Source organism: Epinephelus lanceolatus, chromosome 11 (assembly GCF_041903045.1).
Source record: "Epinephelus lanceolatus isolate andai-2023 chromosome 11, ASM4190304v1, whole genome shotgun sequence".
Lineage (NCBI taxonomy): Eukaryota > Metazoa > Chordata > Actinopteri > Perciformes > Serranidae > Epinephelus > Epinephelus lanceolatus.
This window is the reverse complement of record NC_135744.1, coordinates 35,947,470-35,966,553: the sequence shown is the minus strand read 5'-3', so window position 1 is coordinate 35,966,553 and position 19,084 is coordinate 35,947,470. Positions and strand designations below refer to the sequence as shown.

The following is a 19,084-nucleotide window of genomic DNA, read 5'->3' as shown; positions in this document are numbered from 1 at the left end:
TGACCCAAGCACATCTCTGGAGGAAATCACCCCCACCCAGGGGGCTTTACGCTGCCAAAAGCATTAACTTCCAAAGGTTTTTTTTTTTTTTTTGTCCAACGCAGCATGCAATCAAGCAAGAAAGCAAGCACTGGCATTGTTTGTCTGATGAGTCTGTACGCTACACATCTCTCTTTCTCTGTTCACCACCTCAGTTGTTTTTCCTCCCTCTGCTTTGTAGCTACTCTGCCTTCTCCTGCGCCTTGCTGTCTTTTCCTATCGTCTGTTTACTGTGCTTTTTTTTATTCATTCCTACCATGGGAGGATTTTAGTTTCCCGCAAAGCTGTGATTAAAAGACAGCTATTGATTCTGCCAGAGCTTTTAAAATGATATGGAATTAAAGTGGGGGAAAGGAGAAGTAGGTGAAAAGAGGATAGAGAAGTAGGACAGAGGACAAAGGGTAGATGGGGAAAAGCCTCTTGGTGCCACTGGTTACTCTTTTAATATCTCATTTCATTGCTCACATATCCAGAGCTTTATATAGGGAGTAGCCCAACCCAAAAGAGCAAGTAGCGGACCTGTAAATCAAAAGGAGGAATGACGAATAAGACTAAAAATAAATTTAAAAAATGTAAAAACCGGACTACATAACCGTGGCGGTTATGCGTGTCCTTGCAGACATTCCCTCCTGTCCGCCTTTCTGCTTGTCAGAAACCAGGGTGGCTTCCTCTCAAGCATCGCAGAGTGGGAGTGCTTATCAAGAATTAATGACGCCTTTCAGACGGAAACTTAACAAGCCATACTTATCAGACATCTCAAAAGTACGACTCCTGGTGCTCAATAAGCTCAGGCTTTCAAATTATGATGAATGAGACGCTGAAAGTACCTGATGAGTCATCTTAGATTAGCGCTTGTGGTTTGAATGAGCTTGTACAGTGTTGAGGCAAAGACTTCCTCGACCCCCAAATGCGGCGAGGCGAACAAGAAGCTGCCAAGAGAGGAGAGCTGCGCCCATAAAAGTTGAGCTTGGACCAGTGAGCAAACTACATTTTCCTTTTAGCAACATCAAAGGGTGAGATGACGCAGATGCAGGCTTGAGAGTGTTCCTCAGTGGGCAACACCTTTCTGAATGCATCTGCAGACTCTATCCAGAGCTTTCTTTAATGGCCGACGCTGGCCTCTCTGTGTGTCTGTGCATTCACTAATTTAATGGACACGACACAATCACCATAAAAACAGATGGGTGACACAGAGTGCACTACAAAATCATTCACATGGCTGATATGGCTGATGCTAATAACCAGTGTTAAATACAAGCCTTTGTGGAGACGACCTGCTGAAGTGGAAATCATCAAGTGTGCTTTAATTTTTACACAGCAGCTTTTTGTATACATATTTTAAAAATGGAATATATTTTGTCAAAGTGACTCAGTTCTAAATTTAAGGCAGTCTGAACTGGGAATCCCATGATCGTGACATTTCTGGAAAAGTTATGAAATTAGAAAGAAAATGTTATCTAGGCCTGGAAACTTTGGAATTAATGGTTTTGAATATAAATCCTCTGGCTATTATTTAAAATATGTTTATGAAAATCACGAAACATTTCAAATGTGAAGCAAGATACGTTCCTTGTAATAAACCAAAATCTAGTGCTGCACTGCATAACTGTTAAAATGACGCTAGTATCACGTGATACTCATAGACTATCTATATGTGTAGGTTGATGTCCAAATAAGCAATATCCAGCCAGTGTGTTGGGTCAGTGATCCAACTGGAGGGGGAGGACTGGAGTGACGTGACGCCAATCTAGGGCTGCCCCCTAATAGTCGACCAAACGTTAGTCGACCAGAAAGGTTATTAGTCAGCAAGGTTTCATCGGTCGCTTAGTCGCAGAAAAAAAAGAAGCAAATTTGAAACTCTATTAGGAGCTGCACTTTGTCAAAATAAATCAAAACCTATATGACTCAGCAGTCAGACAGGAGTCACGTTACAAACCAAACGCTGCCGACAGATATCTTTCCCTTCTTCTGTAAATATTCAGTCTGATAAATACGGAAAAGTTGATCATGTTAGTGCAGGGCTACCCAGAGCTTTACATCTGTCCCACAGACGATAGGCCTACACACTTATAAACAGCGGCTGGGAGAAGATCTGCTCTGCACTCAGGATTTCAGATAAATAGGCTATATGCTGCTTGTTAAGGATGCTTAGCAACTTCAGACACAACCTGCTGCTGCGCTCTAGAAAGTTTGCACAAAAAAGGCACAAGAGTAGCGCCTAATTTCCAGGGCTGGTACCTGCGGTTATTCCACAGGCTAGTTAATAACATGTCGGGCAGGAAATCCAAAGTGTGGGATCATTTTGAGAAGGTGAAGGACGAACCCAAGGTGATATGTAAACTCATCTTCATTGGTCGACTACAAACATGATGTATCATCTGAAACATGTCAGTAGCTACATGCCCATTAGCCACTTAGCACAATCATTATTGCTTTGCTGACAGCGTCATTAACAGGCGGCTCGCTCAGTGTATGACGTGCACTTGTAGATAAAATATAGGCCTATATTAATGAAGGTTCATTAGTACAGTTTTGTATTTCTCTGTAATGTAGCACAGTGTTAACAATGTTACTGATAGTATTCTTTCTCACACCTTCAACTCAAACCATTGTGTTGCCCCGCCCAAAATATATAATTCAAAAATCAAATTAATATCGTAAACATGCAGGCTACTAGTCGACTAATGGCCCTAAATGATGACTATTGGTCAACTAGAAAAATTCTCAGTCAGGGGCAGCCCTTTACCAATCAACCTCAATTTATTACTGTGTCACATACGTTCAAACAGGATACAGTTACAGAAAATGTATGAATGCATTGCTATATAGCCTACCCATTGTCAACTACTTTAATAAAGTCATGAAAACGGGGTAAAATATATGGAAAAGTTATGGAAACGTTTAGAAAATTCATCAGTAAAAATGTGTGGAAAGTCAGTTTGAATTCAAAAAGAAGCTCAAATGGCAAATGACAAGGGTCATTTGCCACTCCCAGCAAACCTTCAGACTTAATTGGTACACAGACAAACGCTGTATAACCACACATTCATCTACGTATTGGCTAAAGCATGGTGGCTTACCAGAAGTTGACCAGGAAAGGATGTTCCAGGTTCTGCATTATCTGCAGCTCTTTCAAGACATTCCTCACTTCGTTCCGTTCCACACATTTCAGCTTGTTCATGTACTTCATGGCGTACATCTTCTTAGTGTCCTTCTTCTGTACAATGCAGACCTGATGATAAGATCACATAGGGGTAAATTCCTTCAGCGCTGTGGTCAAATGATGTGAATGCTTTGTCTGTGTTCTGCTTGTACATCTCTGTCGTCTGCCTCAGTGCTTTCAAGTCTGTCATATTTTGCTCTCTGCCAGCTATAAAATAAGCTACAAGATAAACAGCAGGATAACACATGTTAAATATCGCCTTTCCTCTCGGGCAGAGTTATGTAATTTAAAAGATGTAGCCACAAAGTAAAGACATGCACCATTCCTCCATGTTTTGTCCTTATATTATCAGTTGCTAATCTGCATACTTTTAAAGATGTCTCGAAAGATAAATGAGAATAGAATAACAGAATAATTGTTGTGCTGATACTCTGTTGGACACTTTGACAAACTGTGTTCTTTCGCAAAATGTTGCACTAGAGCCATGTGTTTTCCATCACCCATGTTCGCCTAAAGCTTTATTGCTTGTGACACATGAAGTGTTATAGTGCAATAACCAGAAATGTTGTCCATCCAACAAGGCTGGGAGGAAACTTCAGGATTTCTCTTTAATCTTTGCGATCAGGAATTTAATCCCCTCTTAAGACGTTAAACTTTTCACACCAGTATGTTTTGCATTTTAGAGATGGGAAACGTCACGTTGGCAGTCATTAGAATTGCTGATGCGTGTCAGTAGGGGATGTAGTCAGTTCTTTAAAACGCTGCTTTAAAATCCTTTTTAACAGCACTCATTGTATTTGCATCATGACTCTGATGTGACGCATCAATACGCAGAACTTAACACCTGCTTCAGTCTGCGTGGATGTCATTGCGTGTTTACATCAAACTCTACGCGATTGCCCCCTTTTGACAATGCGTCTGAGAATGGACACTATTTTCAATATGCAGAGGAGTAATACCCCATATTTATTTGTAGTCGTGCTTGTCTGTGCTTCAAGCGTCAATAAGCCAGTGATTACTGCTATCTAAGAGAGTGATCTGTGGACCAGCTGGCATGGTTAATCAGCCAAACCCTGATCGCATCACTCCTCCCATTGAACAGCTTGCCATCTACTATGATTAGACTGCTTATCTGTTGTTGGACAGAGTGTAGATGCCTTGTGGGTCTGTGTGCAGTGTGTACATGTGAGCGTGCATGTGCATCGCTATATGTGCTCGCATGTGCTGTGAGTGCCGATGTGAATTACTCTGCACTGCATGGCTTAGCAGCGAGAGGAAACATGACTGCTATCACCTCAGATTTGTTTCTGTGGAGCTGTTGGTCGGGCTCACGCAAATTAAACTGGAAGGCTTTACTGGGCTGTGTGTGATGATACTGGACTGACGGAGGGGATGTGGTATATTGTCTTTAACATGTTGTGCCTGACGTGCAACTATTTTGATATTAGATCAATAATTGAAGTCATTTTTCAAACAGAAGTGCTTGACCTCCCCTGCTTCCAGCTTCTACATTTCATTGTGTGGTATAAACTGCTGAGGTTTTTAATGTGTTTATGACAGTAAACCTCTTGAACTGTGTGGTATGCATTTGCCACTGTATTGCTGCTTTATTTTCTAATGTAATGATAAATTGAATGACTTCAGATTTTGGAGTGTTGCCCAGACAAAACAAGATATTTGATGATATCACAGATCAAATGAATAATGTATAAAATAAGCAAATTAATAAGTAATGAAACTAAAAAGTAGCTGCAGCTCTAGAATCACATGAACAACATGATATTTGGATGCATCCTGTGGTCGTGGCTGCATTTGAAAATCATTAAAGTTTTCTTTCATATGTATTGCCAGTTTTATTGGTATTGTTTTTAAGTGCGTCTCTTATGAATGGCCTTTTATTATTGGATCTGTTTTACATATAAAGTTTGTGTTTTAACTTACTGGATATGCGGACTCCTGAGCAACACTAATGTCCTCCTGGAGTATGTGTTGGTGTCAGTGCCAGTAGTTTTGTTGTGTTAGAATGTCCTTTCTATGTCTTTAGTTCTGACCTGTTTGAGTTATTTCTTTGTCATTTTATTTTTGTTTTGCATGAGATACTAATCTAGTCCTTCTTTTCATATTAATTAAAATCATATACAGTATCATAAAGCTTAACCAACTTAATATCTGCGTAACATGGGTAAACTTTACACAAACATGGACTTACTTTTCCAAAGCTTCCTTTTCCTATTGCCCTCAGGATCTGGAAGTGGTCGAAATTCACTGTAAGACAGAAGAGTAGAAATCTCTGTTAATCTATACAAAACAGTAGCCAGGGTCCAGACCTTTAAATCTGCCCACTCCACTGAGTTCAAGTTGCCTGATTCATCTGGCATAATGACATGAAACCATGGGGACGGGGAAGTGGGTGCTGAGGGTGCTACAGCACCTATTGACAAAGGGGGGAACAACACACTCAATAAAAATTTGACTGTTTTACCATGACTAATAGCCGAACATTTGTTTGAAATTGAACAGCATAATAATGTCCCTGTTAGAAAATATGTGAAAAAAAGAAATCTGTGGTTAAATTAATTCCTCCAACCTGATGTGACACTGTCATCCAGTCAGGTCTAAGTGCAAGGGTCAGGGTCATTCGTGGGTCAGCTACACTTGGTGAGGGATTTGCAGTAGCGGGAGCTGATCAATAGTGTGAACAGGCTGAACTAAACAGGCTGAGAAATAACAGAAAATTTCCACGAAAGCTTTTCTGGTACTGCTTTTACGATCCATAAAATATCTTGGCAGCAAAGGACTTCCACTGTGGAGGCATAGTAGCCTGGAAATCCAGACTCAAATCTAGAAAGATTTAGGGTCTGGCCATGAGTAATGAAAATGGCCCAACTCGAGGGGTGGCACCAAGCATGCATTTGTAAATATCACTGCATGCAATTGGATAACACTATGACCAATCAGAACAATACACGGGGTGAAGTATCCAGAGCTTAGCTACCAGCGGAGCTAACTGGTAGATAAGACTCTTGCCATATCCAGTTGGCAAAACAGCAAAAAACGTCCTTCTTGCAAAGAGCGCCGTCTTCTGTACCTCTTTTAGAGAGAAAGCAAAGTCTAACTCGTTCATTGTAGCGGCCAAAGCTGTTTCACACAACTGGTGTTCATCCGTAGCCATCTTGCAATGTTTACTGACTGATTCCAGACTTTGTCGTTGCAGCGCTGTCGTCATCTGTTTAGCTCACCTCTGGCCCGCCTATATCAGATACACCGATGAGATTGGTGCAGCTCGGCTACAAGGGCATGGGTAATGAGCATCATTACTGATTGCCAAAGTGACTCGCTGAGCAAATTCAAATTGTGCTCTAGCGAGAACTCTGGATTTCCAGGGTAGAGACATAGCCATCAGGATAGAGTTTTATGGCAGCTAATAATGGGGCGGGCAATAGGCGGACGTGACATTAGAATTTGCCCAGGGGACGCAAATGGCTTCAGTGGAGAGACAACTGGACAAAAAACAAACAAACAAACAAACAAACAAACAAGGAAATTACCTTAAAAAAGTGATGCTTAAAAATTATGATAATTCTGTCATGTAATTTTAAAATGTAATAATAATAATATTAGAAATATAGTTTTTCCCTAGCTCTTCTCTTTTTTCCCTAGTTATTTTTTTCTAAATCGTAAAAAGAAATTGCAATTTGTGGGACATTTAACCAACTCGCCCGTCCCCTTTTTACCTATGTTTTTTAAAGAAAACACATCAATCTTCTCAAGGTTCAAAGGTTCAAATACTTGCAAAAGGCATCTGAAAGCAGCACACGAAAAGTGATGTGGCTGCAGGGGTTGAAAGAACAAAACAACCAGTGAGCTTCACGGGCTGACTCAATTAGCCAATCAATGCCACGGGTGTAACTAATGTCATTGTGAAGTTCTTGTCAAGTGGTGCGGTGGAACCAATAAGGATTAATAACAACAATGGCGAACGCTATAGACAAGATAGACACTGCTATCCAGGCTGTTCTAAATCAACACATTTTCGCAGTATCGCCCAACATCGTAGTTTGTCTTACTTCACTTTGCTTGACTATTAAAGGCTCAGTAAAACAAGTATGTTGGCATGGTGACACATCAGTGTGGACTTAGGATAAAGTTAGGTGGTTAGGGAAAATCGAATCCTCCTCTCCTCAGGAATTATTTAAAGTAGACCCAATATCAGACTGAAGATGGACAAGTTCTGACCTGATATCCAAAATGTTTTTTTCTGAAAATTACAGTGTACTTTCTTTCTTTCTTTCTTTCTTTTTTTTTTTTTTTGGCCATTTTGCCTTTAATGGACAGGACAGGTAAGCATGAAGGGGGGAGAGAGAGGGGGGATGACATGCAGCAAAGGGCCACAGGCTGGATTCGAACCTGGGCCGCTGCGGCTACAGTGTACTTTCTACCCCACTTTTAAAACAAGTTGATAAAGCTTTACAAGATCAACACTAGATACACATATTTGCTATAGTTTAAGCATTTGAAAAGTTGCGTATTTCAGCTTCAAACTGTAGCCTACACACGGGCTAAAATGACACTTTGAAATGAAACTGGGTCATTAGAACACTATAAATGGAAATAGATAAATATTAAGTGTCAGTACGGTGTCATTTCATAGGTTATCACGGGGTCATCAGTACAATGAAATGTATTGGATGAAAGAACAGGTCGGCTTAGCAATAAAAGCACATTGTAATAAAGATAAATTACATACATGAAATATAAAATATAGCACTAGATACATATATGAAACTAATGTGTGTGAAAGTAAGTCAGTGACGAGTTTATCCAACAGCTTTGTGCAAATGTAATGAGAAAAATAAATGAGATACTGGATATAAGGGAATGGAATGAGCACTATAGACATACATGAAAAGGAGGATTTGTTACTGTAGGTTCACGGTGAGGTTTGCTTTCAGCTCATTTGAACAATGCAGACAGTCAAGCTGAAGCAGATGGAGGTCTCCAGGGCAACCACAGGTCACTGACTTTATATAGCAGAGAATTAAAATAAGCCTCAACACAAAGATGTCTTTTATGAGCACTGCATGTTTTCCCACTGAATAAAAGACAGATTTGTATCTCTCTGTTTTCGGCAGCTCAATATCCTCTCAGCCTTTGAAAAATTCTCTCGTCTGCACACTTATTGAACATGAGCTTGGAAACACACACAACCTTAACCAGAGCTCCCTATCTCACTCTCCTCCATCTATCAGCGGCATTTATCGCCAATTGGAAGCGGATTGGGCTGTTTGTTTCTGGCTGCCATGACAACCAGGACAGGAGGTTTGCCCTCTCTGCCGTTTCCCCGAGGACGGAACAGCTGCTGCCCACTCTCTGCTCTCACCTGACCACACACACACAGATGCACACACTTGTACACGTTCACAATCATTCCCCAAAATACACGCGGGAATTAGACACCAGCATTACCTGCTTCTCCTGCAACAGCACAACGTGCACACACACACACACACACACACACACACGCATGCACACTCTGATTCCGCCTGCAGTCACTAGATCTATTGGATGTGACAGTTAATGTTATGTATCAGTGGCACTTCCTCCTCTCACACTATCTGTGTTGGAGTGTTTACACAACCTACTCTGAAAAGGACCATATGACGCCCGCTTTATAACGCACACACACACATGCATGGACTTACAGATGCTATATACCTAACATGCACACAGACACTCCAGATCAGCATGGTTATTTTCCTGCTGAGCTACTTGGAGATTCTACTCTGATGGGTTTTTTCAGAGAGACAGCTGTGGTCGTGGATGAGAGGGCAGAGCTCTGTGATCGCAGAGACAGAGAGAGAAAGGGAGGCAGACACAGAGAGAGTGGGAGGGGGGTGAGATGGAGACTGTCACATTTTACCAGCAGAACCCTGAATGGTTTAATGTGCTGCATTAAATGACAGGCACATGAGTAACAGAGCGTGTAATGATTGAAATCGGCACATGAGTGGAATTGACACATTGACAGCCTTTTTCGTGGCTTAAACTAACTGAGGAAACCGTCTGACCGAGGAACTCATCTGCTAGTCAATTTGGATTTGACTGACACATGCTAATCAGTTTGGATTGAAGTCATCACGCTTGTTCAGTTTGAGGCGCACACAGTCTCTCGTGCCCTCTGTATGACTGTGCAGTACTGTATGTCTGTATCTCTCTGTCTCTGTCTGTCAGAAGTTCTGTGCATCTCTGTCCAAGAGTACGTCCGCACTAAGCCAACGAAGTTTGATAAATGCTCTCATTTTTTGCCCCTCTCATTTACTCAAAAACAGACACATAGGTGGTTGTCTTTATGCTCTCACAGCTCGTACATTTTGGGCAGACAATATTTACTCAGACCCGTAACTTTTAACTTAAGCTTACGCCAGTGATTTTGACGCCTTGTAATGTCTGCAGTGGAAAACCTGAGAACACCAGCTGCAAGTTTTCACGCGGACAAGAAAAAAATGAGCGCTTGGAATATTGTGACAGGAGCTCACAGTGTGTGTCGCAGTAAAGTTAAGAAGACAGTTTGATTTTGAAGCATAAGGCTGGCGCTATTCAGTATATTTTCTTATCGTGAACACATCCCATGAAAAGATGAAAACCGACAATGTGTTTGTCTGTTTCGAAACACGTTCTGACTTCCCTGCCTTGTCTGTTGCACTCAGCCCAAGCACATTGATTCCTACTGAAGACACACATATCTAAAAATGGGCCACAAATATATCATCTCATTTTTAAAAAAGCTTCAGTAACTTATCAAAAACACGAGGCACTGTCGTCTTTAATAAATGTAACTCAAACAGGAGTTTACAGCAAATTGTTCTTTTGTTTGGGACTATTTTCAGCAGTGGATTAACACACATTTGGTGCCTTTGTGAGTAATCTGGCAGCAGAATAGTGTATGTAGGACTGAATCAATATAAACTAGTGTTTGTCTTGTCTTGGGCTTTGAATCCACCCATTCTACCGAGTTCAGGTTAACTGATTCGTCTGACATTGTGACATGAAACAGCGGTTTCTCGGTTAACAAACAAAACAAACAATGAACATGAGGACTCCATTAGCCAATCAGCGTCACGGACGAGACGAATGCCATTGTCAAGGTGTAGCCAAGCATTGTCCAGCAGTGCGCTGTAACCAACGAGGACATAACAACAATGGCATGTGTGATAGATAAAATCGATGTGGCTCTCGAAGCTGATCTTAAATCAACATGTCTTCTCAATGTATATGACATTGCAGTTTGTTTTTACTTTGCTCCACTCCACTCCTAAAACTTTGGCACAATAAGTATATTGGTATGGCTACACATCAGCCTGGACTTAAGTGACGTTAGATTTAGGCGCAAAAGTGAAAACTGAATCCCCCTCCCTCACAGAAATCTTAGAGTGGGTACAGTGTCAGACATTATCATGGTCATAATGAAGGAACATCTCGGCCAGTGCGACACTGTGGCTCATTGCTGTGGGTTTTTTTTTTTCCGCAGTCATAAAATGTGACTTTGATTGACGTCTCACTCAATGCACCAACGTCTCTGCCTGGTTAACAGGTAGCATTTATGAGACTAGACCCTCAGATCACTTGTTATTAGTCATTCAGTTGTACAGAAACAGACGAACATGTAAATGAAAGGTTTGGTTATATCACAACAGGAATGGTATCGTATATGGGAAGTGATGACAGAAAGCGGGTGGGAACTAAACTGAGTTTAACCAGCTGACACTCAAGATGTGTCTTACTCTTTGTTGTATATGACAAAGAAAACTTTTTCTGTTTTTTTTTCTCCTGTAGTTCAAGTGTTTCTATTCAGAAAACACAAATGTCAATTTCAACATCAGCCTGTCTCACTGTGGACGCACTGTCCCCCTCTGTCTCCCCCTCCCTCTCCGCCTCTCACACAGAAGCCTGTAAATCACTTAAAGACCCACCAACGTTGGAACATCAGCGCTCGCGCTGTTGCTCTGACAACTGAAACAGAACCCATGGGTCCATGTGCCACCGCATTGTGAATAAAGCATGATCAGCAGTAAACAGGGTCCGTCCATTAACCAGAGCCTCCTGGTTGCACAAGATGGAAAGGTACGTGGCACATCAGGGAGCACATGTGGCACACACATCACTCTCAGGGGAGATAAACATGTCTTGACAGAGTTCACCTTCACGCACACACCTTTCTGTAAATCAACTATATGGATTGAGTGTGACCTGACTCCAGCAACGAAAGGACTCTCATTTATTCTGCAAATAAATTCTATATATTTTCTTGGAGAAAATGAAATTTAATTATAAGAATAGTATTATAGTGTCTCCTTTTGGACAACTTTTTGACTGCTGACTTTAATGTGAAATATTTATGTATAGGTTGTTTTGTAGGTATGGGTTAATTTGCTTTTTTATTTTATTTACAATATAGACCACAAAAATAAAAAGCAAGGTTTATAAAAATGTCACAAATTAACATGTAGCTATAACTGCCACAAGAGCGTCATTTAATGATCAGGTGAGTCACAATCTCTCATCTGTGTATAAATATGTTTCAATACTAATATTAATTAGGTTGTGTGTAGAAAAGTGGCACATTTCTGCAAACTTGGCCAGATGGTTGGAGCTCAGCTATGTTTATAAATGAGTAAACTTTGATTTATAGCTTACTACTATCAATTATTTTCAAAGTTTTTGAGCTGAAGTTGAAAATGAGCATTAGCTAACCATTTGTGTACATCGAGCATTTATTTTCCAAATGTCAGCATTTATTAGTATTTGCCATTGAATTAACAAACAAACATAAATTTCTACCTCTGCGGCCAACGTTACCTTGAGGCGACCTTTAACGTTCCTGAAGTGTAAAGTGAAAACTTAATTTGCATCTTTAGTGCTACTCAGAGTGAGTGAGCGCACGACATATACTCGACGCGCAGTGACCCGCCTTCCCACGACCTCAGAGGGAGAACCCTGCCCGTGTCAGACGCCAGTTTCATCACTGAGAGGAATTACTTTGTTTCCAGTGAGCTGGCCTCTTTTTTTTCTTTTTCTAATTCAAAACGGCGCGTCTCTGTGTTTATTATTCTCCTGCCCTTGGTGAAATCGCCCACGCTGTTTTGTGAGAGAGAAGTCAGGAAGGTGCACTGTTGCATTAACTCAGAGTTCAGAGACACTCTGTTATGAGTGACATTTCCAGAACAGCACGCCAAATGACTAAGCAGCCAGGTTAACCGTGAATAATGATTGCCTCTTTGATAGAGGGGGGAGACTGGTTGCCTCCAGTGAAAAAGAGAAAGCCGCAGATATGGATTTCATCAAGATGCAATGCTGTTATTTGACACAGCTGGGTAGAAAAAATTGGTTTGTCACAGAATAATGAAACACTCAGCAAACAAAGAAATATTCTAATGATAATTATTGGAATACGAACCTGTCACATGGGTTAAACTGAAAAACGATATTACAGTTTACAACTTAATAAAAGGCAAAGTATCAGATCATCATGGATAGCAGCCACACAGAGACAAAAATCCTCTACGGTAAGGAAACACCTGGGAAAGCCACCTCACTCCTGACTAAATCACTGACTCATGTGACTTATTTGAAGCTCTTGGGGTACAGCCAAAGTGGAATTAATTTCAGAGTCTACCTCAGATCAATAAATTCACATTGTATTATCTACTCGGGTCACAAAGAAAAAGGGAAATAAATTCAAACTAAGAGCTTTGCCAATCAAAGTTATAGCTGCTTTTGATGCTGACCTTGATGACTAAAGAATTTAAGATAATAACCTGGCATGATTCAGGCCATTTGTAATAATAATAAATATAAAGACTTCACCAGCAAAGCTAACAGTAGAGAAAAATGTCCAGAAGAGTTCCATAAATATTTTTAAGAACTGTTTATGTCTACTATGTGTATCTCCGTGTAAGTACACAGTTCTGTGGTCAAACTGTGACTACATCAAGTGGCATTCCCTCTTTTTTCTAGACCAGTGGCAGACTGAATCAGCATTACATCAGTCAGATCCATTTACTCTAAGTGCACTTAATTTTGTTAGCTAATAGGAAATAGCTTAACACATTTATACGGCTGCAGAAAAGATGGACACCCTGGGACACAGCAGTCAACAGCAGTGAGTCCTGCTCACAACTTTTATACCCATTGTCCCTGCTCATCCTCACTAGATCTGAGCTCACAAAAGTAGGGAAACAAAAAAGAAAGAAAAGTCAGATAAGAATGCTGTTGAATGTTTTCTCACTCACCCTCGTCTGTGTCCTCGGTGACCGGAACCTTGCTGGACTGTCCGAGCCCCATGGCTGCTCCTCTTACAGATTCTCCTCTTCTGCTCCCTTAGCTCAACTCAGCATCCAACGCCGGCCTCTCCCTCTGAGACGCACTCATAGCCTGGTCAACACTAGCCCCTCACACACACGCACACACACAGTCTCACGTGCTGGACTGACACACACACATACGCAGCAGCCGGGCTCACTTTTGCTGACTTGATCGGGTCCCGTCTTCCTCTTAGCTTTCCACCTTGACTCTACCACACATCATTGCACACACACAGAGTGGAGGGCTTGGGGGAACACTAAAGGCACTGAAGCGCTGACACACACACACACACACACAGGCAGTTCCACTACAGTGTAAGTTTCCCGTCTGTCCTCACTGCTGTTCAGATGAATGCAGGCAGACGGACGACTCTCGCCAGGCAGGAGGAGGAGGAGGAGGAGGAGGAGGAGGAGGAGGAGGGTGGGTGATGTGTTTGTGGCTGTGACCCTCTGTTGACGGAGAGTCTAACCTGTGAGGGGAGGCAGGAAAACATGACACCACCAGCAGAGTGAGGGAAGGAGGGACAGTGAGAGGGAGGGAGAGGGAGGAAAAAGTAATAGAGCCTCTGAGGCATGAAGCCACACAGCATCTAATAATGAACGGAAAGATTGTTGCAGGATATTCTTAGATATTGAAAATAAAAAAAAAGTGTCATTGACTTGATTAGAAATCAACTTGATTGGCCAGCAGGAGGGAAAATGACTTTCATAACTATTTTTACACACTCAGTTCTCCCTTCTGCTTCCCTCCTCTTCCTTCAGCTGTCATCTATCAATTATTTAATTTCTATATTTCCATCAGACACTCGTCCCAGTGGAGCAGCGTCTGCACTGCATGTGTGATGAATGGCATGATGGGCTTTCCCATTAAGAGCATAAAATTGGAGGCTTTTGATTTATAGTTTGCTGGCATTGTGTACTGTAAATGGAATCCCTCAGGCTGCCCTCTTCAGGACGTGAGACTCCATGAGTTACTACTATTTTGTCTCACATAAAAACAAAGTGCTGCCTCATGAAACACATACATATAAAAATAAATCGTGTGCATCTTATACTCCTGTACTAGCCCCATCCTATAGGAGTAAGACTGTCTTAAAGTAAGTTTTTAATGGCATTTGAGTTCCCCATGACAATTCAGTATTGATGTCTCTGCTTTACTCTCCTTTAAAACTGACTGTCAGCTCCTCTCATTGCAATACCTTAAAGGAGAATGAGCTGAGATGCATTTAAGGGTTAAACAGACAAACTTCAAGTCATTGTGGCAACATTTAGTCCGCTAGGGGAAACCCTGTCATGAATGTCATTCTCACACTGTATGATAAGGTCACCTCAGCATATCGGAGCGTCCCTTTAGGGCTGATGAAATATTAAATGAAATGAAATATTCAAAAACTAGTGCGAGGGAGCCGCAGTGCTGAGCTCCCCGCAGAGGACATTGTGCTCTGAGCCCCTTATCTGACCAAATGGGACAAACATGCGCTGAATGGAAAGTGCCCCCCCTCCTCTGCATGCACCCATACACGGCTGCTGTGCTGTGTGGACACCTACCTCTGGACGTGAGTTGAGCATGGGACCATCTCCAGGTTGGTTTTGCTGCAGACATGTGAGGCGACAGGGGAGCAACAGTGCAGCTCAGAGCATCACTTGTCAGGTGCTCGGACGACGACGCACCGGGACACCTGCCACCCCTAGACAAAAAATGGAACCACACAGCGAGACGTGACTTGCGGGATGCGCCGACGGAGTGCGCTGCGAAATGCCTTGTGTGTGGAGGACAGGAGGGCAAAGGGAGCAGAGACGGGGTTTAAGGGGGGAAACTGCTCGGCGCGTTGCACTGATGAGCGACTGACCTCCACATCGCCGCCTGTGTAATGCGCTGGCCACCACCGTGCGTCTGGAGAGGCACGTCTCATAGGCTGGTTAGGCTGATCTGCTGTAGCTGCGGGGCTGAGGTCTCCCTGTCAGTAGCAGTCACTATTCTGAAGTTATATCCCCAGATGCATGGAGAGAAGCCTAAATAGACTCCACACTAATAAAATTACTAGAACATTATGTTATAGAAATATTACAGAGAAGCTATTGTGTCTGTCACTGCTACAAGTTCAATGTAAAGTCAGTCAGCCACTGCAGAGTAACTCAGCCACTGTAGTGATTGTCTTCTGGGTTATAGCCCAAAATTAATAGCTGATTGCTAAAGTATTAATGCTTAATTAGTTTTCTGTTCCCAAAGAACTTGTGCTCTATCTTGTATTTAAAAAATCATAAACCACTGCTGTTATTTTATATGAAGTATCACTTAAATATTCAAATTACCTCATAATAATCTATTAACATTTGTAGGAAATTCTCTCATGTTGCCACCATGGAGTCAGAGGTCATGATCAGCTTTGAAACAGTGCTCCCTAGAGCTAATAATGGTTTGCCCCATTGATGAAAGGCAATTCTGCAAGGCTGTTTTAACCCTTTGAAACCTGAAGCAACATCACCTTTTCTTGTGCTGCTTTCAGACACCTTTTGCAAGTATTTAACCTTCAAACCCGCAGCAAATTTCTTTCAAAACTATGGGAAAAAAGACAATAAGCAACTTGGTAAAACTGGTAAAACTGCAAAAAAAGGTAAATAGATTTAGATAATTATTTAAAAAAAAAAAAAACTAGGAAAAAAGAACACTATTTAAAATGATTATTATTATTACATTTTAAAATTATGTTGCAGAATTATTAGAATTTCAAGCACTCTTTTCTCTATTTCTTTGTTTTTAACTTGCTTTATTTTTTTAATTAATTTTCTTATTTTTAATTTTCCCTTTTTGCTAATTTCTTTTCTATTTTTTGGGGGGGTAATTTCTTCTTCTGCTTTGCTCAGGTTTAAAAGGGTTAACCTGGTGGCGCCCCTAGGAGAGGGACAGTCTCTTTATAGACAAGCTGAGCCCGCTGTCTCATAATAGCCTTTAACTTATATGGAAATAGTAATTATATAGGAGAAACAGTGGACTCTAATGTGTCTCTGGTGTTCGATTGTGAGTCTAAACCACATTGTGCTCTGTGTTTTTTTAATCTCCTTAGATTGTATCCTCTGTTATAGCCTCAAATTAATAGCTGATTGCCAACATATCAACAGCCGTATTAGTTGTCTGTTCTCACAGATCTTGTGCTCGTGTCTTGTGTTAAAAAACAACAACATCTAATGCTGTTATTTCCACAAAGTATCATTTGAACACTTTCTAATAATACTCTACTTTTAATTCATCTGCAGGAAATACTTCTCTCTCACGTTGCCACCATGGAGTCAGAGGTCATGATCAGCTTTGAAACAGCGCCCCCCAGAGCTGATACTGGTTTGCCCCGTTGATTAAAAGCACTTCTGTGAGGCCAGTTGCCAACAATGCTGTTTCAACCTGATGATCCCCCCAGGTACGGGACAGTCTCTTTATAGACAAGCTGAGCCTGCTGTCTCATAATAGCCTTTAACTTATATGGAAATAGTAATTATATAGGAGGAACAATGGACACTAATGTCTCTCTTGTGCTCGACTGTGAGTCTAAACCACATTGTGCTTTATGGGATTTTTTTGTTTGTTTATTTTTAAATCTCCTTAGCCATCAATATGACAGTCCTTCATTATTCTTATACAGTACAGGCCAAAAGTTTGGACACACCTTCTCATTCAATGTGTTTTCTTTATTTTCATGACTATTTACATTGTAGATTCTCACTGAAGGCATCAAAACTATGAATGAACACATGTGGAGTTATGTACTTAACAAAAAAAGGTGAAATAACTGAAAACATGTTTTATATTCTAGTTTCTTCAAAATAGCCACCCTTTGCTCTGATTACTGCTTTGCACACTCTTGGCATTCTCTCGATGAGCTTCAAGAGGTAATCACCTGAAATGGTTTTCCAACAGTCTTGAAGGAGTTCCCAGAGGTGTTTTAGCACTTGTTGGCCCCTTTGCCTTCACTCTGCGGTCCAGCTCACCCCAAACCATCTCGATTGGGTTCAGGTCCAGTGACTGTGGAGGCCAGGTCATCTGCCGCAGCACTCCATCACTCTCCTTCTTGGTCAAATAGCCCTTACACAGCCTGGAGGTGTGTTTGGGGTCATTGTCCTGTTGAAAAATAAATGATCGTCCAACTAAACGCAAACCGGATGGGATGGCATGTCGCTGCAGGATGCTGTGGTAGCCATGCTGGTTCAGTGTGCCTTCAATTTTGAATAAATCCCCAACAGTGTCACCAGCAAAACACCCCCACACCATCACACCTCCTCCTCCATGCTTCACAGTGGGAACCAGGCATGTGGAATCCATCCGTTCACCTTTTCTGCGTCTCACAAAGACACGGCGGTTGGAACCAAAGATCTCAAATTTGGACTCATCAGACCAAAGCACAGATTTCCACTGGTCTAATGTCCATTCCTTGTGTTTCTTGGCCCAAACAAATCTCTTCTGCTTGTTGCCTCTCCTTAGCAGTGGCTTCCTAGCAGCTATTTGACCATGAAGGCCTGATTGGCGCAGTCTCCTCTTAACAGTTGTTCTAGAGATGGGTCTGCTGCTAGAACTCTGTGTGGCATTCATCTGGTCTCTGATCTGAGCTGCTGTTAACTTGCGATTTCTGAGGCTGGTGACTCGGATGAACTTATCCTCAGAAGCAGAGGTGACTCTTGGTCTTCCTTTCCTGGGTCGGTCCTCATGTGTGCCAGTTTCGTTGTAGCGCTTGATGGTTTTTGCGACTCCACTTGGGGACACATTTAAAGTTTTTGCAATTTTCCGGACTGACTGACCTTCATTTCTTAAAGTAATGATGGCCACTCGTTTTTCTTTAGTTAGCTGATTGGTTCTTGCCATAATATGAATTTTAACAGTTGTCCAATAGGGCTGTCGGCTGTGTATTAACCTGACTTCTGCACAACACAACTGATGGTCCCAACCCCATTGATAAAGCAAGAAATTCCACTAATTAACCCTGATAAGGCACACCTGTGAAGTGGAAACCATGTCAGGTGACTACCTCTTGAAGCTCATGGAGAGAATGCCAAGAGTGTGCAAAGCAGTAATCAGAGCAAAGGGTGGCTATTTTGAAGAAACTAGAATATAAAACATGTTTTCAGTTATTTCACCTTTTTTTGTTAAGTACATAACTCCACATGTGTTCATTCATAGTTTTGATGCCTTCAGTGAGAATCTACAATGTAAATAGTCATGAAAATAAAGAAAACGCATTGAATGAGAAGGTGTGTCCAAACTTTTGGCCTGTACTGTATATTACAGGAGACAATCTTGCAGTTGGATCACCACAGATAAAATACAGCGATCTGCGACTTAAAGCAAATGTCAGCCAAGGATGTTAAGTGCAGGTCAGTGTCCCCTTACCTACCTCTTAACAAGCCCACCTCTGTAAATTGTTTTTATTGGGTTTTGTAGTTTTTACAGAACATAACACAGGTCCATAGATCAGAACTGTCATACAATGATACAGACATTCAAGCACAAAACAATAAAGGTGTAAGAACAGGCTAG

General features: G+C 41.5%; 1 protein-coding gene across 1 annotated transcript in view; it reads right to left on the bottom strand.

The window, feature by feature from the left end:
- The window catches only part of stk32a (serine/threonine kinase 32A), a 92,728-nt gene extending 77,276 nt beyond the window's left edge, over window positions 1–15,452 (bottom strand). Inside the window, exons 1-4 of the mRNA XM_033633613.2 lie at window positions 15,112–15,452; window positions 13,492–14,033; window positions 5,412–5,467; window positions 3,120–3,271 (exon numbers count right to left, since the gene is read on the bottom strand). Coding sequence (XP_033489504.1) covers window positions 3,120–3,271; window positions 5,412–5,467; window positions 13,492–13,543 — 260 coding nt within the window. The 5' untranslated portion in view covers window positions 13,544–14,033; window positions 15,112–15,452. The remainder of the gene's footprint in view (window positions 1–3,119; window positions 3,272–5,411; window positions 5,468–13,491; window positions 14,034–15,111) is intronic.
- Between the last annotated feature and the right edge of the window lie 3,632 nt (window positions 15,453–19,084).